Source organism: Callorhinchus milii, unplaced genomic scaffold (genome assembly GCF_018977255.1).
Source record: "Callorhinchus milii isolate IMCB2004 unplaced genomic scaffold, IMCB_Cmil_1.0 Scaffold5, whole genome shotgun sequence".
Taxonomy (NCBI): Eukaryota; Metazoa; Chordata; class Chondrichthyes; order Chimaeriformes; family Callorhinchidae; genus Callorhinchus; species Callorhinchus milii.
The window spans coordinates 27819042-27844987 of NW_024704746.1; the positions used below are offsets into that span (position 1 = coordinate 27819042).

Consider the following 25946-nt stretch of genomic DNA (forward strand, 5'->3'; position numbering starts at 1 on the left):
ATTTATAATGACTGGTTCAACAGCAGAGCCTTGGGAGAATTCCCACGCTTTCTCCAAGATTACAAGGACATCATTTCTGAATCCTCCTTGCTGACAGTTAGTTACCTGGAGAGAGGTGTTCTTCTCTATACAGACTGCCTCTGTGGCTAGATTCATCACGTTTAAACATTCTCGAAGCAACCTTTGCACTTTTGAAAATCAGCCTTACCTAGGCATTTTGGAAATAGTCATTGGGAAGCATACATGAAAGTCAGTGCAACTTTTTTTTAAAAAAGACAATAATAAGAGACCAAGGTTAAATGGAAGTTGAGAACAAGACCTTGAAATGAACCTGGGCACCAGCAGCGCCTCACTCTCTGCCTCTCGTACCAACACCCCCTTCCCACAAATGACAATAATTCCCTTTTGGATATAGTACTCAACAAATGCAGTTTGAAGGGTTATTTCCACAAACAAGTTTTGATTGCAATCTATTAGGAAAATAAGACTGTTGGCTGAGAAACAAGATAAGCCATCGGATTACTTCAATAAGATAATTTGCACCTAAACAATTTTCTCATTTCTGGACCACACAAGTATCACACATACGGCTAACATGATTTGAACAGGTGAATTTTGCACAATTTGTTGCTACTGTGTGCAACAGACTCAGTAATGGCCGAGTTTCCTCCTCACCATCCAACATAAACCTGCTACAACAGATGGGTTAATTTAGTTGTCGGGCACTTTAGCACAACATGCTGCAGTCAACTGGAATTAATGTAAATACTTTAATTCTGTTTCCTAATTGATTAGATGAGAATTTGGCTCACCACATCATTTCCTCCAAGAGGTTCCCAATGTACTTTGCATGAACTTTTTAAACAAAGGATGGCTGATCGATTAGAGAAATTGGAATAGGCCAAGTTGATGAACATCTGGATGTAGTTATTTTTATCTGGCTAAATGATTGGAATGCTCTGCATAAATAATCAACTTCGTTGCTGCTTTTGTGTGGTTCTTTTGTGGTACAAAGATTAATAGTCAAGTATTCTTTTGAAAAACTCGCACTGAAAATTACTCCACCGCACAATTTGGAAACATAATCAAGTGATGAAATTCAAGTGCTAAACTTATTGTTGGCATATTCAACATTTAAAACACCACATCAGCTTTTTCTAGGGGTACAGAGTGTGTAAAAACATGACAGAGCAAACATGCAAACAGTAAAGACTTACTCTTCATTCATGACAAATATGCAGTTTTCCTGTGATGTAAGTCCTGTCACCGGATGTTTGCAGGTTACTTTCCGCTCATTATGACTGCAGAAGAAAAAAGAAAACAAGTGTCAAAAAGAAATACCAAGTTCCTGCAGTCTTTATAGCTCATTGGAATTCATTTCCTTCAGCCTTGCAAAATGCAACATGTCTATGAAAGTATTTCTGTAGTTTGTGTCAAAGCATCGAAAATCAGGTCATTAAAGTGAAACTTTTCACACGCACCTGCAATTTTGTTGAAATGGTGGGCTTCAATACCAGAAAGGTTTATACCAACTACAATTACTTTACTATCACTCCTTTTCTCCAGTTGTGTCTAGAATAACTGCAGTGTATGCTCTACAGGGTGTTCACAAAGTCCTGTTACCCCCTGTTTTTTCTTCTTACAATGATTTTTTTTATTTTCTGTTGCAGATGAGTCGAGTGTAACAACATTTAAGAGTCCCCACAAAAGTTATTTTTAAAAAAAGTATGCTTTTGTTAAGAAGAGACAAGCAAAAACAGAACTCTATATACTTGTGGATAACATGTGCTAATGCATGGCTTCTTGTTTAAATATGCATAGGTTTAAACATATGAGTATACTGGGAGAAACAGTGCACTGGGCTTCCAAATCGCTGTTCAATAGTTGTAGAATATATAGATTTCACCCGTGGACCACAAAGTCTCACAGCTTGCAGTTACATGAATAGTTAAGAAAGCATCCATGATTCAAAAGTGAATTGGATAGGTACTTGAAAAAAAATTTGCAGAGTTATGGGGTGAGAGCGGGGGAGTGGGACTAGTTGGTTAGATCTTTCAAAGCCCTGTCACAGGCATGATGGGCTGAATGGCCTCCTTCTGTGCTGTAAGATTGTATCAGTACAGTGAGCAGTGAACCTGCCTGAATTCTGTGACAGGGAATATTGATCTGGAAGAGGGAGAACTTATTTTGGAAAAAAATACAGCAATGCAAGGGAACACATAGTTTTAATTAAACCCAATTTTAAATTAATCAGTCATTCTTCAGTATACCACCTACAATAATTGAAATTTTAAAATAGAATTAGATTCTATTTATCATGGAAGCCCCAAACCTGATAGCCAGTCAGGGTTTTGATCAATCCTGAAAGCCAATATCTGTCCGACAGCATAAACTTCTCAAATCCCACTCCAAATTGGCCTTAAATTCAGATACAACCACTTCTGAAATAAGCTTTAGGCTGGAATTGATTAAGAGGAGAGCAATATAAACAGCCACCGCATCTACTGCATATGTTTAGCCTGCAGCATGGGACTCTTCACCCACCACATTCCCTTCCCTCGCAAAATTGCTTGCACATGCAGCATCTGATCTGTACAGGGAGTTGAAACTAACTGTGGAGAAAGCAAAATTAATCTGCAATATAAAAGTAGGGCACCTTAGTTATTCCACCCACACAGTTTGAACACTGAGCCCAGTTTACACCACCAGGCACGAATACAATGTCACAAAAGGATTTGTTTTAAACTCCATATTGACAGCTGTATTCATTCCAGTTACCTGAATAATTTACATTTTAAATTTATAGTATGTAATTTACTGTGGAGACCGCATTGCAACAAAAGAAATGGGAGACAAATGTCAGACCCCTCATTACTACAACTTATTTCTAAATGTAAACAGCCTCAATCATACAATAATTGCAGTCGGAAGAAGTTTAAACTTAAAAATGCTTTGGACAGAACATTCTGGTTTCATACATTCAATACTGTATGTATTCTATCACATTACGAAGATGCAATACATCAGCTGAATTTATACCATGTGGGGAAATTGTTCATTCATTGTTTAAAAAGTAACAACAAACTTTTTTATAAAAAAAGTTAACAAAAATTCAACGCGCTTTGGAAATATCTACAGATTTCTACGTAACAGAAGCTAAAGAAATTCTCCTGCTCCGACCTTTCATTTCATCTTAAGATTCAGAATGACAATGTCTGTTTAGAAAAAAACAATTTAATTGTTTTCAAGAATTTACTTCTAAACAAACATCCGCTCACCCTCAGCCTGACCAAAATCCCTTGGCCCCAATAGAAATGTAAGCCTTGAGACGATATTCCTTCCTCCCACCAACTTTCTGATTCCTATAGGTTGCATCAAAGTTTCACACTATGCAGAAAATTTATTTTATGTGTTAAGTTTTCTAATTGTCTGATAGATTTACAAGAGTATTCAACTTTATTTTCACAATGTAAGACTGAGTATAAAATACCACATGTAACTTGCAAGAAATGCTTTAACAAAACTCCAAACAAAGCTAATATGGCAGTAATGCTAGTTTAAGAAGCCAGTAGTTGCCCCATCATTAAAAAAGGACTGCAAAAAAGAAGGCACAAAACACAGCCATTAGGAAAACATCAATTTAAACTCTACCATGGCCAGGAATGAAAGCATGCAACATTTTTTTAAAATATAAATTAAAGAGAAACTTCACACTGTACCTCAAGTTCTCACCAAACCTAAACTTGAGCATTGTCAACAAAATTCAGGACTGTGTTGTCGGATAATCTTTCTTAGAGGTCAAAAATATGCTCCAGCTTAATTGCTCTCGCTTGCATTAATCATCCTCTAATCACAAGTACATCCTCACAGACACCCCCATCCAACAGTTCAGGATATAAAGCTTCGTTCATTCATCGATTGTGATTCATGGCCAATGAGAAGCAGATCAACAAAACTGCTATTATGTAGTAATATCGTTGAATAATCTTTACCAGTATCAGCCCTACAATGTAAAGGAATCCTCTGTTGGGAGACTGAATTGGGCTGAAATTAAATTCTACCCATCAAAAACACTCAAGAACAGGAAAACTGCAGCAGAACGTCATGGTAAGATCTTTGTACAGAAATATACCATTCTGTATACAGTAAGCTTTAATTTTGGGCACACCATAACAGAGTTTACGTTTACGTGCACACAAGCCACGAGAAACTACAGGCATCAACCTGCTCGAGACATCAAAGGCTTCTGGTTTCTTTTCTGAAAAACACTGGTAAAGATCATTCAAGGTCACCAGGCTCTCAGCTGGAAAGTAGCACAAGAAAGCGGAGGATGGCGGCGCAGGAAAGATTATGCCCACAAAATATACAATCAATTCACTTTACAGTATATTCTATGAAGCGCTTTATGGGACGACTTGAAGACGTGATAAGGCGCCATATCAAATGCAAGAATTATTATTTTACAATATTCACATACTGAGCTATTTGCTGAATTGTTTGCTTATTTTGCTGTTCACTTGTAGAGATTTGCACCCTTGGATAGCACACAATTGCAGAGTAGAATGTGGTAGATGGGGGAGAGAAAGGGGAAGAGAAAACAAATCATTTCCATTTTAAAAATAAATGTAGTTGAAGGACAAAAAAATCTAACACCAATTTTAGTGTTCAGCCTAACACTGATTAAACGTACTGCTTTGAGGTATACATGACCTTGTCTGTGCAATATGCTCGGCCACTGGCTTCGGGCACTGCAGCACTTTGAGGGCAATAGTTTACTGAGAGAATCAACTATAGTTAAACGTGCAGATTGTACTTCAACATTGAACTGCTGCACAAAACACCAATTTGTTCCATTTTGTCGATGCATCTCATGTAATTGACAAGCAGTTCTACCTAACAAGGTTTGTTTGTGAACAATTTATCTATCTTCATACAAATCTCTAGATTTGAATCATTTTGACTTGAGCATGGTAAAAAAAATCGAACTACCATGTTCTCAACATCTGATGCATGCATATTTTATGTCTGTCATTTTAAGTTATGCCATTTTAAAATATGTTGCGTTGATCACACACATTTTCTCCAATTATCCCCATATTTTCATACACAGCCGGAACAGAAATGTCTTCCATGTAATGCTGCTTTGCAGTAACATAAGAAAACATGGGAAAACAGCATTATTTTCCTTACCCTGCTTGTGGATTTGACTTGTGCAATGAATAACAATCTGTTTCAGTCCTGCTGCAATGCAATTAAAAGGAAAACACTGTTGTACAATTCTGTACAGCTCAAATAATGTTCTTCAATTTTTAATTGGGAAGCACAAAACAACTTATGCTTTTAATACAGTACAGTAATACTTCTATTCTATGAATAATCTGTCCTAAATTTGCTAAGTTCTTCTTTCGCAAATGCGTTTTTTTAAATCAATGCATTGAATTTACATTTAAACACATGGACTAAACTAGTTAACCATCCAGTTTCCAGAAGATATTTAATAATTTAAAGCATACAGTTCAAAATACACTAACTGACCAAGATGACCTACAGAATCATGATTATGTATGCAAGTTGTGCATAATAGCTCAGGACAATATCCAATATCTATATTTGTTCTGCCACTGTAATTTTTAATGTACTGTACGACAGCACTTAACAGTATATATAAACTTTCAAATGCGTTCGTTCAATTGCAGTTTTTATCTAATTAGGGCTGTGCCACAAATCTTTTTTCCCTGAACACTTCTGACAACCTTGTATAGAACTCATGCCGAATATCATCTATTGCTATGGGGAATTGATATATGTACGGGTACGTCAGTGTAAATTAAGCTGAACAATTGGCAAATCATTGGGTGAATGAGCGAATCCAAAAGACCATTGCGCTCAACTGGTAAAAATGACTTGAACATAGTAGTCCCTGGTTAAACACGTCTTCGGTGAAATACTTCAGTAATACACAGGAATGAATCCCATTTTATCCCAATTGAAATGTTAAATAAAAGCTGCACTGTCCAGTTAGTTTTTACAAAGCCTATTTTCTGTGAAACAGAATCCAAATGAACAAAGCAATTGTCTGTGGCAGTGCTCTGTGCCTACACTGGCTGCTTTGAAGTCAATGGATATAGAAAACTGTAATTAAATCAATTCCAATTAGTGCAACCTTAGTTTCTGCAATACAGTCCAAAAGATACTGAATTATTATTGTACTATGAAGGTCACATTTGTTAGCCTGTTTTCTAAATAGGTTACTATATTTTAAAGAAATTGTCCACATGTTAAAACCAACATATATGCATAGAAAATGAACTGTTTAACATCAGCGGTGGGCATAGACTATATGGACAAACAACTAACAATAATATAGTCCATTTCACATGATTAAATATCTCAATGTGCTTCAGTTTAACATTACAGCAAATTTAGTGAGCACTCTTTGCATGTTTTGTAGCTTCCTTTACTAATCAATGTAATCAATTGGAAAACTAAGTGCATAGGTTGTATATAAAGTGAAAACATGGGAGTCAGTCAGGAACATTGGAAAGTTTCCCATAAATTTGGGTGATTTTAAATTGATCAGAACAGAATCATAATCTAGTAACTCCATTTAAAAACAAAATAGAATCTCACAATCAGTGCTGAAAACCATTCAACAAAGTTTGCCCCAATACTATTCCTGGACTCAACCAATGCCAAACAATAGGCTATTGGAAATATTAAGTCAAACTGGGAAAGAACCTTTTGAAGGATCAAAACAAGGCTCATTTGAGTCCTCTGGGTGGGGGGGAAGTTGAATGACAACAAAAATAAGGTCACTCTGGTGCATGTGCACAATAACGCTATAGAAAACATCACAACATGGTTTTGGCAGGCCATTCTGATTCATTCGAATGGTTGCACCTCTTTGCAGTAATATGAACATTAATCTGGCACCGTTGTTTACTTTAATTAGATCTAACATGTTGAGTGTACATTGGCTTGGCTGCAGCTGGAATAGTGTGTACAGTTTTGGGTGCCACATCATAGAAGGAATATTGGAGCTTTGGAAAGAGTTCAGCATAAGTTCAGCATAAGGAAGATACTGAAGATGCTGGAGATGTACGAACGTAGCTGTGAGGAGAGGCTGAAGAGGTTAGGACTCTCCCAATTGAAGCAGAGAAGGTTGTGAAATGGTAGATCTGTTCCATGATATATGAGTTGCGGTTAGAGAAGTCAATTGAGGCATTTAAAAAGAATTGGACAGGTGCACACAGAGCATGAATGTGAGGAAAGAGCAGGGAATTAGATTCACGATGAATAGATTCTTGGAGGAGCAAATACTGACAAATGGCTTCCTATTGTGTTGTACATTTCTTAGATTTTCCCTTTGCCACATATTAATCAGAGATTAATGAAATATTGCTTGCAAATGATCAGACTCTGAATATGAACATTACTTTCACCATTTCAATCTAGAAGCTTGAGCTGTTGGAAAAAATTCTCATTGTCTGCAATACAAATCACACAATAAATCAACATTTCTGTTCAAGGTTAGTTGGAAGTTATTCAAAACTTTAATTACATTTTTTAAAAAATGCAATTGCAGTGTGTGTGTTTTTTTTTAAACTAAAGGTCATCCAAGTTCCTGAAATAAAAACAGAAGTCAGGCAGCATCTATGGAGAAAGGAAACTGAGTCAACGTTTCGGGTCCACGACCCTTCGTCAGAACGGGACACTGAACCCAATTTCTGACTTCAATGTCAATTCCAGCTAGAATACATCACATTGTGTGTACTGAAATAATGAAATTAGGATAGTTACAGTGAACTCCATCAAGTGTTCGATAGCAGACAAATGATGCACTCATCTTCAATGCTGAGAATTTCAATTTAACTTGATACTGATTAGATATCAACCTGTACCTTACAAACTTGCAAACTCAGTGCGGATTTGGTAAAAAAATAATAGTTACAATACCTTGATGACGTACTTAGAATTGAGTGCAAAGTACACTAAGAACAGATAGTCAACAGTAGAAAGTCAATTCTAAACATTTTGAACAACCTACCAAACAAGATAGAAGGTGAAAATATTGTGAATTCATTAAAATCAATGAATCGTCTCAAGGTACTTCACAAGATATACTACAACAGCAACAACAGCTTGCATTTATGTAGCGCCCCTCACACAGAATCGTGTCCCAGAGCACCAAACCTGTAAAGTATATATTGTAAAGTAGGCAAATAGCATCCATTTTGTACACAGTAAGGGCCCACAAACCACCATGAGGTGAATAATAATACTAATCCTTGAATTTGATATAGTGCCATATTATGTCTTTGAGACGTCTCAAAGTAATCTGAAAGATTCTATGACACAGGGAGAAACTCCAAGACAAAATGTTGGTTTGAAGTCACACCCAAAGGTCGGCACATGATACCACAGCACATCCCCATCACTGCAGTGAAATATCAGCCTAGACCATGTGCTCAAGTCTCAAAATGAGACGTGAACCCACAGCCATTGGGCCCTGCGAATGCGACATCTGAGCCAAGGTGACAGCATGTCTTAATACTGCCGATATGCGTGTAGGAAATATATCCTTACCATAACCAGATCATAAAATAAAAATGTAAGAAAAATATTTCATCATCTGTGCTCTTGATTAATCTTCACAGTGTTGCTGGGGCTTTTTTTTGGTCAGCCGGGTGTCTTGACACATGTGGAAACCCATCACCGTTGCTTAAGAGCATCCAAACCAAACTGAGAATTCCATGCATCCCACCTACACATGGAAATTCCAGACATAGATTGTTGGAATGGAATGCACATACTCTAACTTGAGGGACACATCCTGCTTAACTAATTCCAGAAAGTATTGCAGGGGTGAGGGCTTCAGATTTAGCTCTTAGCATCTGTCTCCCGCTACTCGGGACTTTCAGAGAAGCAACAAATCCTCACTGTAGAGTATTCAGTTAAAACAGTGGTATACATTCCAGGATCTATTTGTGACTCTCCACCTCACCATATGTGATCTTTGGAAACTTGCCACTCCAACCTCTCAATGGCCTCCATGACATATATTTCGTCATAGACATTAACAAAACTTGGATTTAGTGCTAGTTTCACTAATTGTTGTATTGTTACTGAGCTGCACTGCTACTCAGAATATTTTGTTAGTGTGAAGACATTATCAATCCCTTTTCATAAAGACAGGAGGCACTTAAAAGCCACTATTTGCATTTCATTGCATTTGAATCAAGATCCATTAAAATAAAATCTTTCAACTGCCACATCTTCAATGTTAAACATTTTATCAGATCATATGAACTGATGGCCAATATCCCATCTTGATAGCAATGAGCATTTATTTTCTGAATTAAAATCCTATGCCACAAAAACATATGACACTTTATTGGTTTCTTTCTTGTTGAGAGACCCTGACAAACTGCTGATATCCATAACTGTTCTGATTAGACCATTTCGCTGAGTTCATCCAGTACGTAGAGGCCTCAAGCTATGTTTCTGTAAGGTTCACTCCAACCTTTCAACTTCGTCTAGAGAACTAGATTTTCAGCAATTGCTGTCTGGATTTGATGACACTGAACTCTGTTTGAAAGGCTGGCAAAAGTGATCCCTTGGCACCTAGTATGGTCTCCTTCCCCAAGATGGTAATTTGGTATTGTTTGCCAACTCATAATTGACTTGTCTCAGAAGCAGTACTTTGAGGTTGATAATGCTTTGCATGTGATCTCAACCGGTCAATATCTTTCTACACCCTCACTTTCTTTCCCCAACCCTTTCAAGAGCAACACATTGAGACTGCCATCTTGAATTCCAAAATAAACCTTCAAATTGGAATTTCCTTCATTTTCTGTCAGTTTCTTTCTCTACTTTGACAGTTATTTTTTTCCCCTCAACGCAGAATATGACTGGCCTTGTTCAACTGACACAATAAATTAAAAGAGGGATCTCAATCTGCAGCTTTTCATTTGGCTAACCAACAGAGAAAATAGCCTCAATGTATGCTTGTCATACATCTTTGCAAACTCTGTCGAGAATTTATGTGAAAATTCATTCAGATCAATTTGGCATACAACAAAATAATAAACAAGCTGAGGATCTGACAAGCTTGACATTGTCATTCCAGTGCTGAGTAGTTTGACGAAGCCATAAACATATATCATATGATAAAATAGAAATTGAATGATTTGTATTGAAAACAGGTACAAGAAAAACAATGTGAGTATTATTGCTAAAGGCTGATTTTATATTTGTGTCGTACTCTTGCTTTTAAATTAAAAGGTACTTAAAATTGCTAGGATAATAATTGAAACTGGTTTCATAGCAGTTTTTTTTACAAGGCAAGGAACTTTATTGGATTAATTTATTGTGATAGAAACATTAAACCTAGCCCATTATATTTTAGAGTATTTTCCTTCATTTTATTTCTCATCTTCATAATTTAGCCCATTGTTGAATAAGAGGCACAGAGTCAACAACAACAGCGCCTTTCACATCAGGAGGAGACTGAATTCAGCATAAAGCAGTTAATGCAGAACAGCTAAATATTAATTATGACAAACTTGCTCAAAACATAGCTCCTTTCAAAAGCATTAATTGATTAACTGTATAGAAAATACATGCAACGAGAGAAATAAGCCATTTAACAAACATTTTCGAATTTCAAGAAAGATTAGTTTTTTTCATATATTTAAATATTTTGCTTAATTTAAGACTTTTTCAACTGGTGTACAAGAGTTTGAATAGGCAAATATTCTTAGCGTAGGCAAAAAATTGGCACAATTCCCGATTGTATTTTCAATGGTCCTGAATTATAGAATCCATAATTACATTTGCTCAAGGCTGAACACCTGTCCTGTGTATTTCACACTGAAGCAGCTCCTCTAATAAAGAGATGAAGCTTCAAGCGTAACATACAGAACATTATAGGAGTAATGCAAGTTCCTTTTTGCTTTTTTTTAAACAAAAGGATTCTATGTGGAGCGCCATTAAATTATCTCATCTTTGTAAAGCCTAGCCTGTAATGTTCATGCTCATCAACAAGATACCTATTGCATCACTGCACAATTCACAGATCAAAAGAAACTGCCAATGCTGCTTGCATTCAATATTTTAAGATATTTCTCACAAATGACATAAAAAATCTGATGTTATAATACTCATGTACTTTTTTTTCTGTCTTAGACAATCTAGACTTTGTGCAGACTTGCAGTTCTTATCTGAGATAAAAGCTCCTACGGCATCATCTAGTTTTCTTTAGAATTTTCCAGCTCCCAGTTGTGCAGCTTCTGTGTATCGCCTCAAGCGCTGTGCAATCCATCAATAAAGAGCATCAGTTATTTCGCATGAAAACTTTGAAAAGGGCTGCCTAACTTTACACAATGGATCATGTAGAACAAAAATCTGAATGGGATTCTCAATTTCTTTTAATTTCGGTAGTTATTGCCACACCCACCCCTACCCATCACTACTTCGAAACACATCTTTCTACAAACAGATTGCTATAAAAATTATTTTGATTTTCCTGATTCCAAAGTGATTGAAAACCGAATAAATTCATGAAATATGCTCAAGAAGAAATTAATTAAAAATGCGGTTCAAGTGTCAATGTAAGTTCAAAGCACAGAAGGACACCTCATTTCAGGTTTTAGGTCCCCGCGGTGTGAACCCCAACAACAAATTACATTTGTGCAGCACCTTTCACGTCAGGAAGTTGTCCAAAAGAGTTAAAGGAAGTTGATAGTTTAGGTCTACTGTAGAGTACAGCAGTATGCTGCCTGTCCTAAAATGTGCTCTTTTAAAATAAAGTGGACCATCCATTCACAATTAATTGCTAAGTAAACGGTCAAGCTGCATCAGTTATATGTATTCTTAGCAAACAATTTTTTTTACATTTCTTTCAATAAGAAGGATTAGGACAAACAAATACTGATTTTTACAAGCGTACATAAGTTTTAAAAGTTTGTCTGCCCTGACTGTGGCAAAGGTACAAGGAGCCATAGTCAAAGATAGATGTTTGTGACTACCTCAAACATTGAGACAACCTTAAGGTGGCCTCGCAGCACATCTGTAATTTGAATTTGAAAACAAATTGCTTCATATAGTGCCTGCCTTTCATGTGGGATAACATCTCAACCCCTTCCAAAGATGAAGCGGTAACCTGAGCAAGATGGGAAACGGGGGGAGGAAGAAATTAGGATGGAGTTCACCAAAAGCACAGTTGAAGAGGCTTGTTTTTAGAAAGGTTTTGAAAGCAGTGAGTAAGTGGCAGGGGGAGAGTTCTAGAGACTCAACCAATTTAACACTACAAATACAGTTACCAAAAAACTTTGTGAAGCACTTTGTGACCTCAGTGTTTAAAGGCTTTGATAACAAATGCAAGGATTATTGATTATCATTAACATATCCTCCCCTTGACTGCATCAAATGAAGTGGTGGAACGCAGGTTGTCTGCAACTTTAGAATCCGAAGCATCTGCTTTAGCCCCACTCAGTTATTGTTATAATCCTTGCATTTGATATAGCGCCTTATCAACTTATCAAGACATCTCAAATCACTTCACAGGATATGTTACATAGTCTAGTGACTGTGTATTTTGTGGGTAAATGTTTGGAATAGAGAAGGGAGTCTCTCTCTCCTTCGGTGTCCTTGGCAACAATCCCCAAGATAAAATTGGTCACTCACTTTATGGCTGTTTGTGGGAAGTTGCTGTGTGCAAACTGACTGCCACATTAGACTGCAAATACTTTGATGTCCCCCTGATTTGAAAAAGCACTTAAAATTATTTAGCATCTTTTACGCTATAGGATGCCTCAAAGAGTTTCACAATTGCTAATTCCGGATGGGGTATCATTAGCTTGGAGAGGGGTGATGGGGAGCCTGAAAGAGCAGTCAAAAAGAAAGGTCTTAAGCCAGCTCTGAAAGCAGGGAGAGGACTAAAGCACGGGTTTGAGACAGACCTTACCATAGGAGACTGACTCTCTTAAAATATTTAAGAAAACAAGATTATTCCTATCCTCCTGTCATATCACAATGCTATATCTTATGCCAGTCCTGATTCCCGGGAAGCCCTTTATCACCCATGAGCACATTGCTCATACTTTTATCAACTGCAGTTGCAGATCATATTGCATGGTTATATATCATGCAGTACAGATTGTCCTGCCCACACTGGAATGGTAAAATAACTGTTTGAAACATTGCATGATGATCATTTGTAAGCTTGACTGCATTCTTTTTGGGGGGCTTTTGTGGTTAGGATCCTGCTGATTTATGGATGGATAAAAAGGCACACAGGCTGCTTTCCAGCGCCCTGGGACCTCTTTCCAACGTGAAGAGCGCTATACAAGTAATTTGTTCTTGTTGCTTTCACAGCCACTGAGCCAGAGAGAAAATCTACAAGTTATTGTTCAGAAATGCTATAAACAATTTGAACACCTGTTGCCTACAAATGATGTCACATGCTTAACAAATGTCTTCCCCTTGCTACCTACTCCTTCCACTCAAAATGCTCTTAGAAATGTATCTCTCTGGAAGCACTCCTGCTCAACAACCTTAATTCTCCCTGGTCAGTGCACTCAATAGTTGTTTAAGTGCTTTCAGATTTTCACCCCACATGAACAACACACATTGTTTTATTCGACCCTCGATTATAAAATCAAACAGAATTGTTCACTGAGATAGCTCAACTTAAAATTCTAATATTTTCTCATAATATGCAAAACCCAATGGTATAAAAATAGTTAAATTAATCATTTTTATGAAGTAAGTTACTTCATAGTTTCTTTTTGTATATTTATCTGACTCAACTGTAATTAATGGTTCACCCTATGACTTATTCCATTAATTTAAGGGCTCCATAATGCCTTGTTCTTTCCCATTTTGCTTCTGCTCAATGATCAACATTCATTTATTAATGATCTCCATGACTCAATATCCATATCTACCCACTCTTCTCCTATGATTCCACTCTATATTCAACAACTTAATTCAGATTCAATGATCTCATTGCATGCAATCTTCATTTCCCCTGTGGTTTAATGCTGAATCCTCTCATCAATGCCTTTTGGAAGGCAAAAAATCTCCTTTCAACTTTTGTTCCAAGGCCAAACAAAAATACTACCTCTTAATTTCAATGCTACTTTCAATCTTCTGCATTATTCATCTTCGGCCTCCTCAAATCTTGAAAGGAAGCTCACATTTGCTCCATTAAGAAAGCTATGTCCATGAAACTGTGTTTCTCTTTCATACCAAACACTTTTGCATTCAATAACTTGTCTCTATAAAATCCCTCTCTTTATGATTTGAATACTGATAATATGGGAAAGATTTTCCAGCACTCCGGGATATGTTTCAAAATAAGGCTCAGAAACAGGTGATCCTTCCCTTACTTCTCATTTCCAATCTCAGAAAAATAGTGTTTATCTCAATATGCTGACCAACAAATCCTCTAGTTTCAGTCACTTCGCTTCAATGAGCCATGAGTTCTGAATTTAAAAAGGTAATTTTCACAAGCAGTCGTCAATTTTCCACATCACATATTTAAATAAAATATCTATCGCATCAAATGTAATAAATGTGAAACCAGGCCTATAGTACTGAACTTCCACAGATCACAGCCTTCGGCTGCTTGTCAGCAGGATATGAACTGCTCTGAATGATTCAGTTAAAAAGCTAACTAGTAGTCAGAAGCCACAACGCAGAAGCTCAATACCACAGCCTCAGCTACATAGATATCACCATTGAGCACTGCATTAGGAAAGGTGGGTTGAGCAAGTGAAGCGAGAGGAGTAGGTGAAAGAGTTTGCCCTCCAGCACATCCAGTGTGTTGAATAATTAACAAACCACGAGATTGATCCCATTGTAGAGTGCTGGTGAGGCAAGGAGGTAAAGTGTCATCACAAAATGCTTTACATGAATATGTTAATACCTGGAATGCAAAAAGGAAATCGCTGTCCTATACCTGAAAGAAAACTCACTGTGCCTGGGAATAAATTACCATAACTGTTTAAGGCACTGTAGGCAATATCACAAGCATTTGCTTGCTAACTGAATATAATTTATATATATTCAGTTAGCAAGCAAATGTTGTATTTTGAACTCACACACTGGCATTTCAGTCAGAATTTATAGGTAAGCACTAAAACAAGATTTACAGAAGTTGAAATCATGAACCTGTGACCTAAGCAATGGCAAATTCAACTTGCTCTCTGGCATAAGTTGGTATTCACATTCTGACAAGGGGATAATTAGTATTTGGATCACATAATGCACACAAGGTTTCACTCTGTTTATCCCTTTGAAACCTCACTACCTAAATTTAGAGTAAGCCACTTAAGTTTAAAATTCGACTATTTTATTAACAATTTACATTTATATATTGCATTTCAAGAACTTATTCTACAACATGTGCAATTGAACCTTTATGTACTGGATTAGTGCCTGGTACGTACATATGGCATTGCATAAATTCTTGTTTTTAAGAATGTTACCAGGAAATTCCTTTACATTTTTATACAAATATAAAACTGTTGGATTGTTTTGCTTATTCCATGTTAAGATTTAATACATTTATGATAAATTTTGCACATTATGAAATATCATATAATGGGTAAACAATCTGCTTAACTGATACAGGATATCTCAGAAAAATCGCTTTCACATCAAATATCAATGAACAGTTTCAAAGCACGCAATGCCAGCAGGCAGCTTCATTAGAAACAGTTGGCAAATGTGCAGACATATATAATCCACCCTTGATTACAATAGGATGCCAATTATTTTAATGTACTTGAAGGTTTAAGAGGATGAAGGAAGTTATTCTCAAATAGCTGTGCGCTCATCATAATGATGAGCAATGAAAGAAGTTTGCTAAAGAAAGATCGAAGAGAGAAGTCACAATTAAAGCAGGTTCTTGGGTCCTGAAAATATGCAAATATGAAGAAACCCACAAAATCAAAAAGCAAAACATTAAGCTAGGAACATTTTAAGGGGGATAGGTTCTGTTTCATGCTCCATTGAATCAACAGGTCAAATTGCTGATAACTTAAGTGCAGATAAACATTTGCATGGATCAAATAAATTTCTATTAATTAAAATCCCCAAAGCTCCAGTTATACAAGGCTCTCTCTAAACAATTTTTTTTTTGTATAAAAATTGTAGTGACTTTTTTTTTTGAAACTTCAATTTTTTTTACTACCATTTTCAGATATGCTTTTTTGGAATCAGAAGTGCCGAACAACTGGGCTATACATTTCATACAGCGCAGTGACATTTTATAAACAGCATACTTTACAAAGCTGTTGAAATCGATCTTTTTAGAAAATTCCAGCCATACCTTTCAACTTAAAAAAAGCCTTACTTAATACAGACAATACAGCTCCTGGATGGCAAACAAATCACCCTTTTAGTCAAAAACAAAGACCCTTTATATTTTTACTCAAATCGTTTACAAGTGAAGCATCACTCTACAAAAATTTTAATCATTACAGGACTAAGAATTAAAGCTTTATTACTGTTGCTGGCTGAAATCATTGGTCTACTGTAACTATCACTGTTCACAAATGTTAAAAAAAAACTATTACCTTGTTCTCACTGTCAGATTTTAAAATGCCTGAAAAAACATCTCTGCGTAGGGGAGCAGAGCAGTGAGCGTGAGTCGGTGCCAAAACTGTGTGGGAGTGCTGTGCAAATATGAGCGTGAGTCAGCTTCAGAATTTATTCAAGTCACACTCCCAATTTCACAAGCTCATTTCTATATTGGCTGGTCTTTGTAGAGGTCTTACTGTTCGTTTCAATCATGTACTGTAACAATTGCAGATTTAATAACCATACGAGATTAAACATGGGAGGGTTCATTTACAGTGCTGGAATTGGCAGCAACAGTGTTACAGAGTGATGGATGTCCTTGTATTCATAGACCTAGACCCTTGTGGAACGTACGTGGCTGAGGATTGATTACATTTCTTTGTCAACCAAAAATGTAGCAGAAGTTCGAACACATCACATTATTACAACTGTGACGGTACTAGCAATTTTAATCTTTGATCCACAAAACAGGTGCACTTGTCAGCAGGAGTTCACCAGTGTCTGTTGTGAGACTCGTGTCAAGTGTCTGGAAATTACATAAATATACTCTGCATCCCACTGAGATATTCTGGGGTTAAGGGTTAAGGCTATATTTTGGTATTTTCCAAACCATAGAATTTGGTTGGCACCAATATTAGAATAACACTCATCTTTTCCAAACCAAAGGCACAGCTGTTACCCATGATGTCCCCCAAACCAATTGAGAATTATACCCTTATTTATCCCCTTCCTCTTGAGAAGAGGAAGGGCAGGGGGAAAATTGGCAGAGAAAAAAGTTAAATCTTAAAAAAAACTCTATATTATTGGAGGAAGGCACCCAGTATTGGCCATAAATTAGAGGGACACGGAAGTAGGACCAAAAGTGAAAAGGATTTTTTAAAGAATAAATTTCCAGATTAAAGAAATACACAATGCTGAATGATGCATTCTGATCAACCTGGAAAAAACATCATGCACCTTTCACGTAGGATGAGCATCTTGAAGAACTTTACACAAATGAACAACAACAACTTGCATTTATATAGCATCCTTATGCAGTTACAGTTTTGTAAAAATACAGTTTTGGAGCGCTTAACAGTGGCGGAGCCTGACACCGAGCCGGAGGGAGGAGGTGACCGTAAGCATGGTCGAAGAGGAAAGTCTTCAGTTGTGATCTAAAAAAGGGCAAGGTGGAGGTATTGGGGAAGAGAGTTCCAAAGCTTCGGGGCGTAGTGGCTGACAGCACAGCTGCCGATGGTGGAGCGTAGGGGAAGAGGGACATGCAGAAGGGCAGAGCCAGCCAAACAGAGGCAACGGGTAGTGGAGTGGGGTAGTGGAGAAAGCAGGTCAGAAGGGTAGGGAGGTGCCAAGGCATGAGGGCCTGAAACAGCAGAAATGAGGAAAGAGAATTTAAGGGCAGTGATGAAGGCCACAATCAAAGTAATGTTTTCAAGAGGGGCTTGAATGGTGAGTTGGTTCCGGGTTGAATNGGGGGTTGGTAAATACAAACAACAAAATGTCACTTATAGAGCGCCTTTCATATCGGGAGGACGTCCCAAAGAGCTGAACAATCAAGTGTTGGAGCCCGAGCATGGGGGAGGGGTGGTGCAGAGGTGAGGGAAGGCAGAGAGGTGGGAGGGAGACCAAAGGCATGGTCGGAGAAGGGTCTTGAGACCGGCCTTGAAGGAGGCGAGGGAGGAAGCGAGGCGAAGGGATCGTGGGATGGAGTTCCAGAGTGTGGCGGCAGAGAGGCTGAAAGCACGGACACCGATGGTAGGGCGGGTCGGGTGGGAGACATGGAGCAGGCTGGAGCCTGCTGAACGGAGGGAGCGGGCAGGTTGGTAGGGAGTCAGCAGGTCAAAGAGGTAGGAGGGAGCAATGGCCTTAAAGGTGATGATGAGGATTTTGAACTCGATCCTCTGGGGAATGGGGACACTTTCATTTCACAATCGCCTCTCAGCCTTCTGCCGCTTCTTCATGCTCATTATCTTTTAAAACATATACCAGTTTGCTCAACATTGTTTAAGACTCCATGTCCCTTGAATTGTTGGAAATGTTATTTTCCAGGGCAGCTCAATGAAATCCAGATTATAGGGGAAAATCAGGAAATTAATCCTGCAAAAACCTGGCCAAGTGGTATCATAGAGACAGATCGTCAGCTGGTCCAAAAAGATGTCAATTTGATATACAGAGAGGGGAGTTTATCAGAAAGAGCCAGTGATAATGAAATAACTGGCAGAAGGAAGAAAACACAAGATTCCTATAGGCTTTATGGCAATCCAAAATTTAACAGGCTGCTGTTTTAGGAGCTTGGGAGATGCTGGCAATCAAGAGGAATATGATAATTTGCTGTAACAAAATGAAACTGCCCGATCAGAAAATATTACAACTTTAATTTGAAAAAAGTCCAAAGCACCTTTATAAGCCTTATATGGCTTAGAGAGTAAATTAAATTTATGAGGTATTGAGCAATGTGGAGCAAGAAGGTCCCAGATTCAATTCTGCGTTATCTGATCTCATCTGAGGCAGTGGGGTACCTCAATTGCTCAAAAGTCCTGAGATGCGAGGGGGAAGGAAAACAAAACAAAATAGCCCACGCTTCCTGCACCCGCACAAAGATGTCCAGGCGTGGGTGTCAGGTAAGGGCAGGATTGGGCTTCATTGTGGTAGTGAGTTGCTCAACTGTGAACTGAGACTAACAATTACTGTTTAGACTCACACATGAAGAACAGTGAGCCTCTAGAGCGAGGCACCAAAGGGCAGCCAGGAAAAACAGAATCATTCAGCAGCAAGAGGCATTGCATTCCCGAGAGGGAGAGAACATTTAAAAGAAAAAATATTTTCTCTGACTGAAAGACCGAACCGAGAACAGTGCTGGCAGGCACTTGTGATTTAAACCGTTGTTCACACGTTAAAATTGGTTTAAAAACAGCTTGACTCAAGATTTTTCTGTGATTTTTTTATTGCACTCTCAGTCCACTACAAGGAATTTCATAAAATCAATTGCTTTATAATCAGGTAGTTCTAGTATAGCTTCAGAGTGATTGGAAAGTATACTGGCAAACATGGGAAGCGAGCTATTCTGTACACATTATTATACTGCTGTGCGCAATTGGCTACCGCGTTTTGTCTACAAAATATACAATCAATTCACTTTACAGTATATTCTATGAAGTGCTCTGAGAAGTCGCGAAGACATGATAGGGTACTATATCAAATGCAAGGATTATTATTATACCAATTCGCCTCAAGATAAACTGCAAAACAAAACTCCCCAAATAAACCTAAATATCACAGCAGATACTATGCTGCACTTTCAGTTGCAAATTACATAGAAAAGAAAAAAAACTGTCCTGCCATACCAATGTTAATTTCCTCACTGTATGCCTTTGCCAGAGAAGTAACACCAAAATAGTGCTTTAATGTATTTGACAACCAAGTATGGAACAGGTTTATTTTCATCTGCCTCTGTTCTGAGTACAGTTTTTCAGTCTCATCGATCAAGATGGCATCTTACCCATTGAGCCAGAATGTTGAAAAGTATAAACCTTTTGCAAGCAGTGATATGAAGGAAGCAATGTTTAACCTGCAAGAGTTGTAGGTTTCTCTCTACCAGCATTTTGATCTGCGAATATGCAGTAAAATGTTCTTTGTTCCTTTAAGTATCATAAAAGTACATCTCTTTTTCTTCCAATTAATACATACTAATTAACCACCAGATTAGTGGCTAAAGTGTGATCACAAGCCAAGTGAATGCAGAAAACACTGAATCCCACATTAAAAACAGAAAACATAGTAAAAAGCAGGAACCACTGAATGCCACAGTGAAGCTGTATTTAGAGTAAATCATCAGCCAACACACTGAACAAAGCACAGTAATTTAGCAAGAAAACAGAACGTGTAGCAATGTAATAGTACTCCAAAATGATTCTGCAACAGCAAATGGATATCATAATACTCACACTATTAATTAAGAGTCACGGTACTGCTCAGTTTCAGCAGCTGGAGTGAGGTGAAAACTGAATTTAGATTTTAAAGTCTTCTGCAATTTGCCCCTTCCTCTCAGTCATCAGCCAAGCTGTAGCATTTGCTAAGTTCTCAAATGGAACCGTCTTTTTGAAGAGAATCTGCGGTGAGTGCTGTTCTTCCCAAACAGTGAAATAAAGCATCCCAGCTGTCATTGCTGCTGCATGAATTGAAATCTGACACCACACATGATGTCACTCCCACACCACATTATGTGAAACCGCTCAATTTTCCACTTCCTACACAACATGCAAATACTCAACTGGCTTGCTGCACGGCACAAAATATAAATGCTTTCCCTCCCTCCCTCCCCACACACCTACTACTAATTCCTACATTTGGTACGGTGCTTTTCACATCGGGAGTACATCCCAAAGCACGTCACAGAACATACTGTAAAGTGTAGTGACTGCGTTTTTGTGAGCGAGCGACGCAGCCAATTTGCACACAGCAATGTCCCACAAACAGCCAAGGAGGGTATGACTAATTGCCTTTGGGTGTTTGTTAGCCAGGACAACAGGAGAAACTCCTTTCTCTTTTCAAATTGTGGCATGGGATCTTTAAAGTCCATCCGAGTCCATCCATTACTGCCTCAGTGTGATGTTACGAGTTGCATGAGGTTCCAACCTAAATACTCCCACGTACCCATTATCATCCATTTATGCTAAAACTGCAGAAAATTTCTTTGCAAATATGCACATCAAAAAACAGCATTATGCAATCTTGCTGATTAGTCTAACACTTCACAGATTAAGTCATGCTTTGATAATGTGTTGAGTAATGAAGCACCACAAGAAAAACACTTCCCACAGAAATAATGACTAAGTGTTTCTCTCCATAATGTTTCAACTGGAAACTACTTCTGGGAAATATTCCGATGAGTCAGACAATCACCAGGATATGGTCAAAAATCATCCAAATGTTTCTAATTGCATTTTAAGAAAAATGTTATATTTCTATGTGCCATATTATTATTATAATGAGCTGAAAGTGACATAGACAAACCGTTTAATTAATCTTTATAACTCATTAGTTTTACACACCTAGAAAGATGAGCTATTAAAAGTATATGCAACTTAAAATTATGCAAGCAATTTAAGGATGCATTACTTCTGAAGTTTAAACCACTGGAAACGACCAAAATGACAATGATAGAAATTTACTGCAAATAGGATTGGCTTTGCTATCCTAAAGAATGAACAGCTCAGTTTAAAAGTCCATTGTAACCATTTTGTTCTTTTAAAAAAAAGGTGTATTCAGGACATCACGGATTCATCATGTGAATTGTTATTACTAGATCATTGTCACACATACATTAACATTCGCTTACAATTGGTAAGTTTTACCGAGACAGTTCATAGACAGGGATTTATCCTTGATGAGAGATCTGTGGAATTGCTACTGGTTTGTCAACGCAAGAGCCCCACCTCTTCACCAAATCAAGTCAGCTTTGACAAATTTTCTCTGTGAGGCTACGGTGAGGTAGTCAGCGCGCAAAGGCAAAGATCCAAAAAGACTCATTCCTTAACTCCTGATTTGCCAGTATGGCTATCAACCAATGCACAGATGGGAGATATCCCTACTTTAGAATCCCAACACTTCCCCAGCCCTTGCGAGAGAACTGATAGCTGAGAAGGCTAACTGCTCCCAGGGCTTCAAGCTGGGTCCTGCTAAATTTAACAGATGCTTAAACTACTATACCCCACAGAAATATCCAGCTGTTTGTTCTCGTCTTATGTCAACCCTGTAACATTACACATCCACCAGTGGCCCTACAGTAAACCCCCGATAAGATTGGTCATAGAATTGTGCACCAAAGCTTTTCTTCAGCTGTTTCTCAATACATTCTACATCACTAAATTCACTACAGTGCTTTACACTCCTCACAAATTGCACCAGGAACAAGGCAGCTGTAGTACGCCTGATCATCAATGATAGGAAAGGATCCATGACAGGAAGTTAAGAATTTAAAACCCGCTGCTGACATCAGCTGTAAAAAAGCTTTGATCAGAGTGCTTTCATTACAAAGCACCTCAGCCCTGAAGCTCCCGGCAATCTAACATTAATAGCTACAAGCAGAACTGATAACCGGTCCATCAAGTGTAAATCCCAAAACATTCCCCAGTGCAACAATTGCAACACTGCTGCTGTTTCTATATGTACACAGCAGGGTAACAGAAAGGATCGCTTGGAGTAAAGCTACACTACACGTAAAGATATCAAAGAGATTTTGTCCTTTGCGCACTATCCTAAAATAGACAATAATCGCTGCATTTCATATAGTGCCTGAGCACATCACCGAGATATCATAAGCACTTCACAGGATGTTGTGAAGTGGATTGACTGTATTTTGTGGGCGAATGATGATAAATAAAATAATGAAAAAAAATTAATTCAAAAAGTTATGCAATTGACAGATATTTTAAAGCAGAATGCAATCAGTAGTGACAATATAAGTATAACTCTAGGTAAAAAAAAATGAGATTCTGCTGCAGAAGCAGCAATTGGGATAAAGATCATGGCTCAAGGAATAAACGAAGCAGAACGTGAAACTCATGGTAACTCTACACAGATGACCAATACTGACCTCAGGATGTTGGAAGCAATGATTAGATTATGCTTACATGTCTGATCTTTTATGGATCTTCCATCTGTGTGGTAGAATCTCATTTAAATCATGCCCACAATAACAATTTACACTTTTAAGTGCCTTTCATGTCAGGAGGACGTCTCAAAGAGCTTCAAGAGAAATAGGAGCTAGGAAGAAAAACCTCAGTCTAGTTGAATAGTCAAATCAAACTAAAAAAAAATTAATCAGTTTTTTTAAAATTAAAATAAAGAGTTGCTCATTTTAATCATTGCTGCAAAATAAAACCCTCTTCATCCTTACAGAACAGCAACCAAAGTTGGGCTACCAGTTTTGCAATTCTGTAGCTTGAATCATTTTCATAGCGTCAAATTAGAATAATTCATCCATTAGTTGTTGGATATGTCAATACATTTATCGCTGCAACTGCTAAGCTTTATACAGAATTGGAACTAGCCATATTGGTCAGGTTATGCAAGGATTATTATTATATACTAAAGGTTCACAGAAGCAACTTGGGAAGTGGAGCCAGTAAAAAAATATTTGATCCCTGATATTTGCACTTCAAACTCAGAATATCTTAGCATAGGATAAACAATACATAATGAAGCAGCATTCACAGTACTGGAGTTGATAAACAGAAGAACTTATCCAACATAAATACTTGCTTCAATAAAAATATATTTTTTTTAAAAACTGCAAACTGCACTTTTTTTAATAGCAGTAATAATGGATTGCTTTTGAGCATGTTGCATTTCTAACTTCAATCTTACATTTAAATACTGTATGAACAATTGAAAAATCAATGTTAAACTAATGCACTTAACTGCAAGTTTATATTAACAGAAGGTTTTGGGGGCTTTTCAAATGGATAATGGTGAGGTATAATTACCTCAAGAACAGAAGCACTGGCAGGATATTCGATGCCTGTTCAAAGCTTCTACTTTAAAAGTCAATATCCATTCATTGCAAATTTTCCTCCTATTCCCCCCCCAGTGATTCATTTAGAATGAACAGGTGGAAGCTGCCTGGGGCCCAATTTGCTATAAAATCCTTGTACCATATAGAAATACTTCCATATTAAAACGTGGAGGAAAACACTCACAGACACAAACTCGGCGGGGGGGGGGGGGGGGGGGGGGGGGGAAGAGAGAGAAACAGAGAAAGCCAAACCAAATGTTCTTGCTTCTCTTTTATTCCTGGCATGTTGCTCCATCAGCAACCTCCCACATCACTGATAACAGAAATAAATCAGTATTTGTAGGTCTAGGGAAAAAACCAGTGAACCTGCAATGAAAGAGAATTGGTAAAGCAGAGGAATGGCCTGGGATCAAATGCAATGTCAGGAAGTCTGGCATGGGAAGAAAATAAAGGTCAGATGCAGTCTGTCTGAGGGACACATGAAAATGAGCTGCGGTTTTTCCAGCAGTGAATTCCACTGCATGCACCATATCACAAAGTTTTTGATGTGATTGCGTAGGCTATGTAATTACATCACTTCCCTCCATTGCCAACAGCTCACATTTATAAGCATGGAAAAGATGGCACTAACGTAGTTTTCAGTATGGTACGACAAGGATGTTTGAACTTAATAATAATAATTATTTCATCCAATCTTGTCGGTGAGGTGAAAAGCGCTTCACATACTGTAAAGTGGATTGACTGTATATTGTGTGGGTGAAACGCGGCAGTCAATTGCTCACTGCAGTGTCCCACACAGTCGTGGAATGCGTGACTAAATTATTTATTTATTCAAGGATTATTAATCCCAATTGACTAACCACCAGGTTCCTACTTATTGCTGGTAAACAGAGGGTGTGGAAGCATTTTATCCATTTTTAATGAATGACAAGTTTATTTTAAAAACTTATCTTGTATTATTTAAAATCTGGAACTACAATCCCCAGGCAATTCTCAGGCATGTTCCAGCAGTTAGCTGAAAGTAGTGTTGGCAGGAAACCAGAAGCTGATCATCCACCGCCTTGACCTTAGGCAACACCCAGGGTAAAGGATGACAATTTAAAACAATTGGCATATCAAACATGAAAAAGATCACAACTGTACACCATAAGAATTGTGAAATAATAATGCCTTTTTATTATACTAAGCGAGATACACATTCAATTTCGTAAACCAAATGGAGCACTTTATCAAAATAACGTTGAGCCCTGCATAAGCCATTTTTAATTACAATGATTTTGTCATACTGGGCAGTTTCCTGCTGAATTCCATGAAACACTCAGACCTACAATGAGGTTTTAAAAGCCCTTAATCTTAGCATCGCCACACCTGGAGACCAGTTGATTCCTGCAGACACTGCCATGTCATAAGGCCTTCTTCGTTTTTCTCATAAAAATACATCAAAGATCGTTTCACGTTGGGGCTTTGAAATGGTCTGAAAAATAAGGTTTTTCTTCACAAATTGCTCCAGTCTCCAAAACAGATGGTGCAGAGTCAGCAGGAGAAAAAGAAAGAACTCATTTAAGAAACAGCTTGATGCTATAAATGGAAGATGGTAGGGTTGGTATTTTGCGAGGAGGACATTATAGCAGACATCAACTGACAAGCTCCAAACAAAATGATCATGTAATAAAATAAGATTAGGTAGAAAATAGAGACTTTTTTGAAAAAAATGTCAAGAAGATTAAAGCATGTTCAAATAAAACTATTTTAGGTGCTTGTTTGTCGTTTGAGATTAATACAATAATTCATGACATTACTATAACATTAGTGTTCAGGTATTAGAGTAAAAAAACAAAACTAC

General features: G+C 37.7%; 1 protein-coding gene across 12 annotated transcripts in view; it reads right to left on the bottom strand.

The window, feature by feature from the left end:
* Window positions 1-25946, bottom strand: part of plekha5 (pleckstrin homology domain containing, family A member 5) — a 130495-nt gene that overhangs the window by 70646 nt on the left and 33903 nt on the right. For 9 of the 12 annotated variants that reach the window (XM_042335936.1, XM_042335947.1, XM_042335939.1 and 6 more), the window contains exon 4: window positions 1218-1301. In XM_042335936.1, the coding sequence (XP_042191870.1) occupies window positions 1218-1301 (84 nt within the window). Of the gene's footprint in view, window positions 1-1217; window positions 1302-20531; window positions 20892-25351; window positions 25615-25946 lie in introns of those variants that run through there. The other 3 variants (XM_042335940.1, XM_042335945.1, XM_042335946.1) reach the window with 3 other exon arrangements.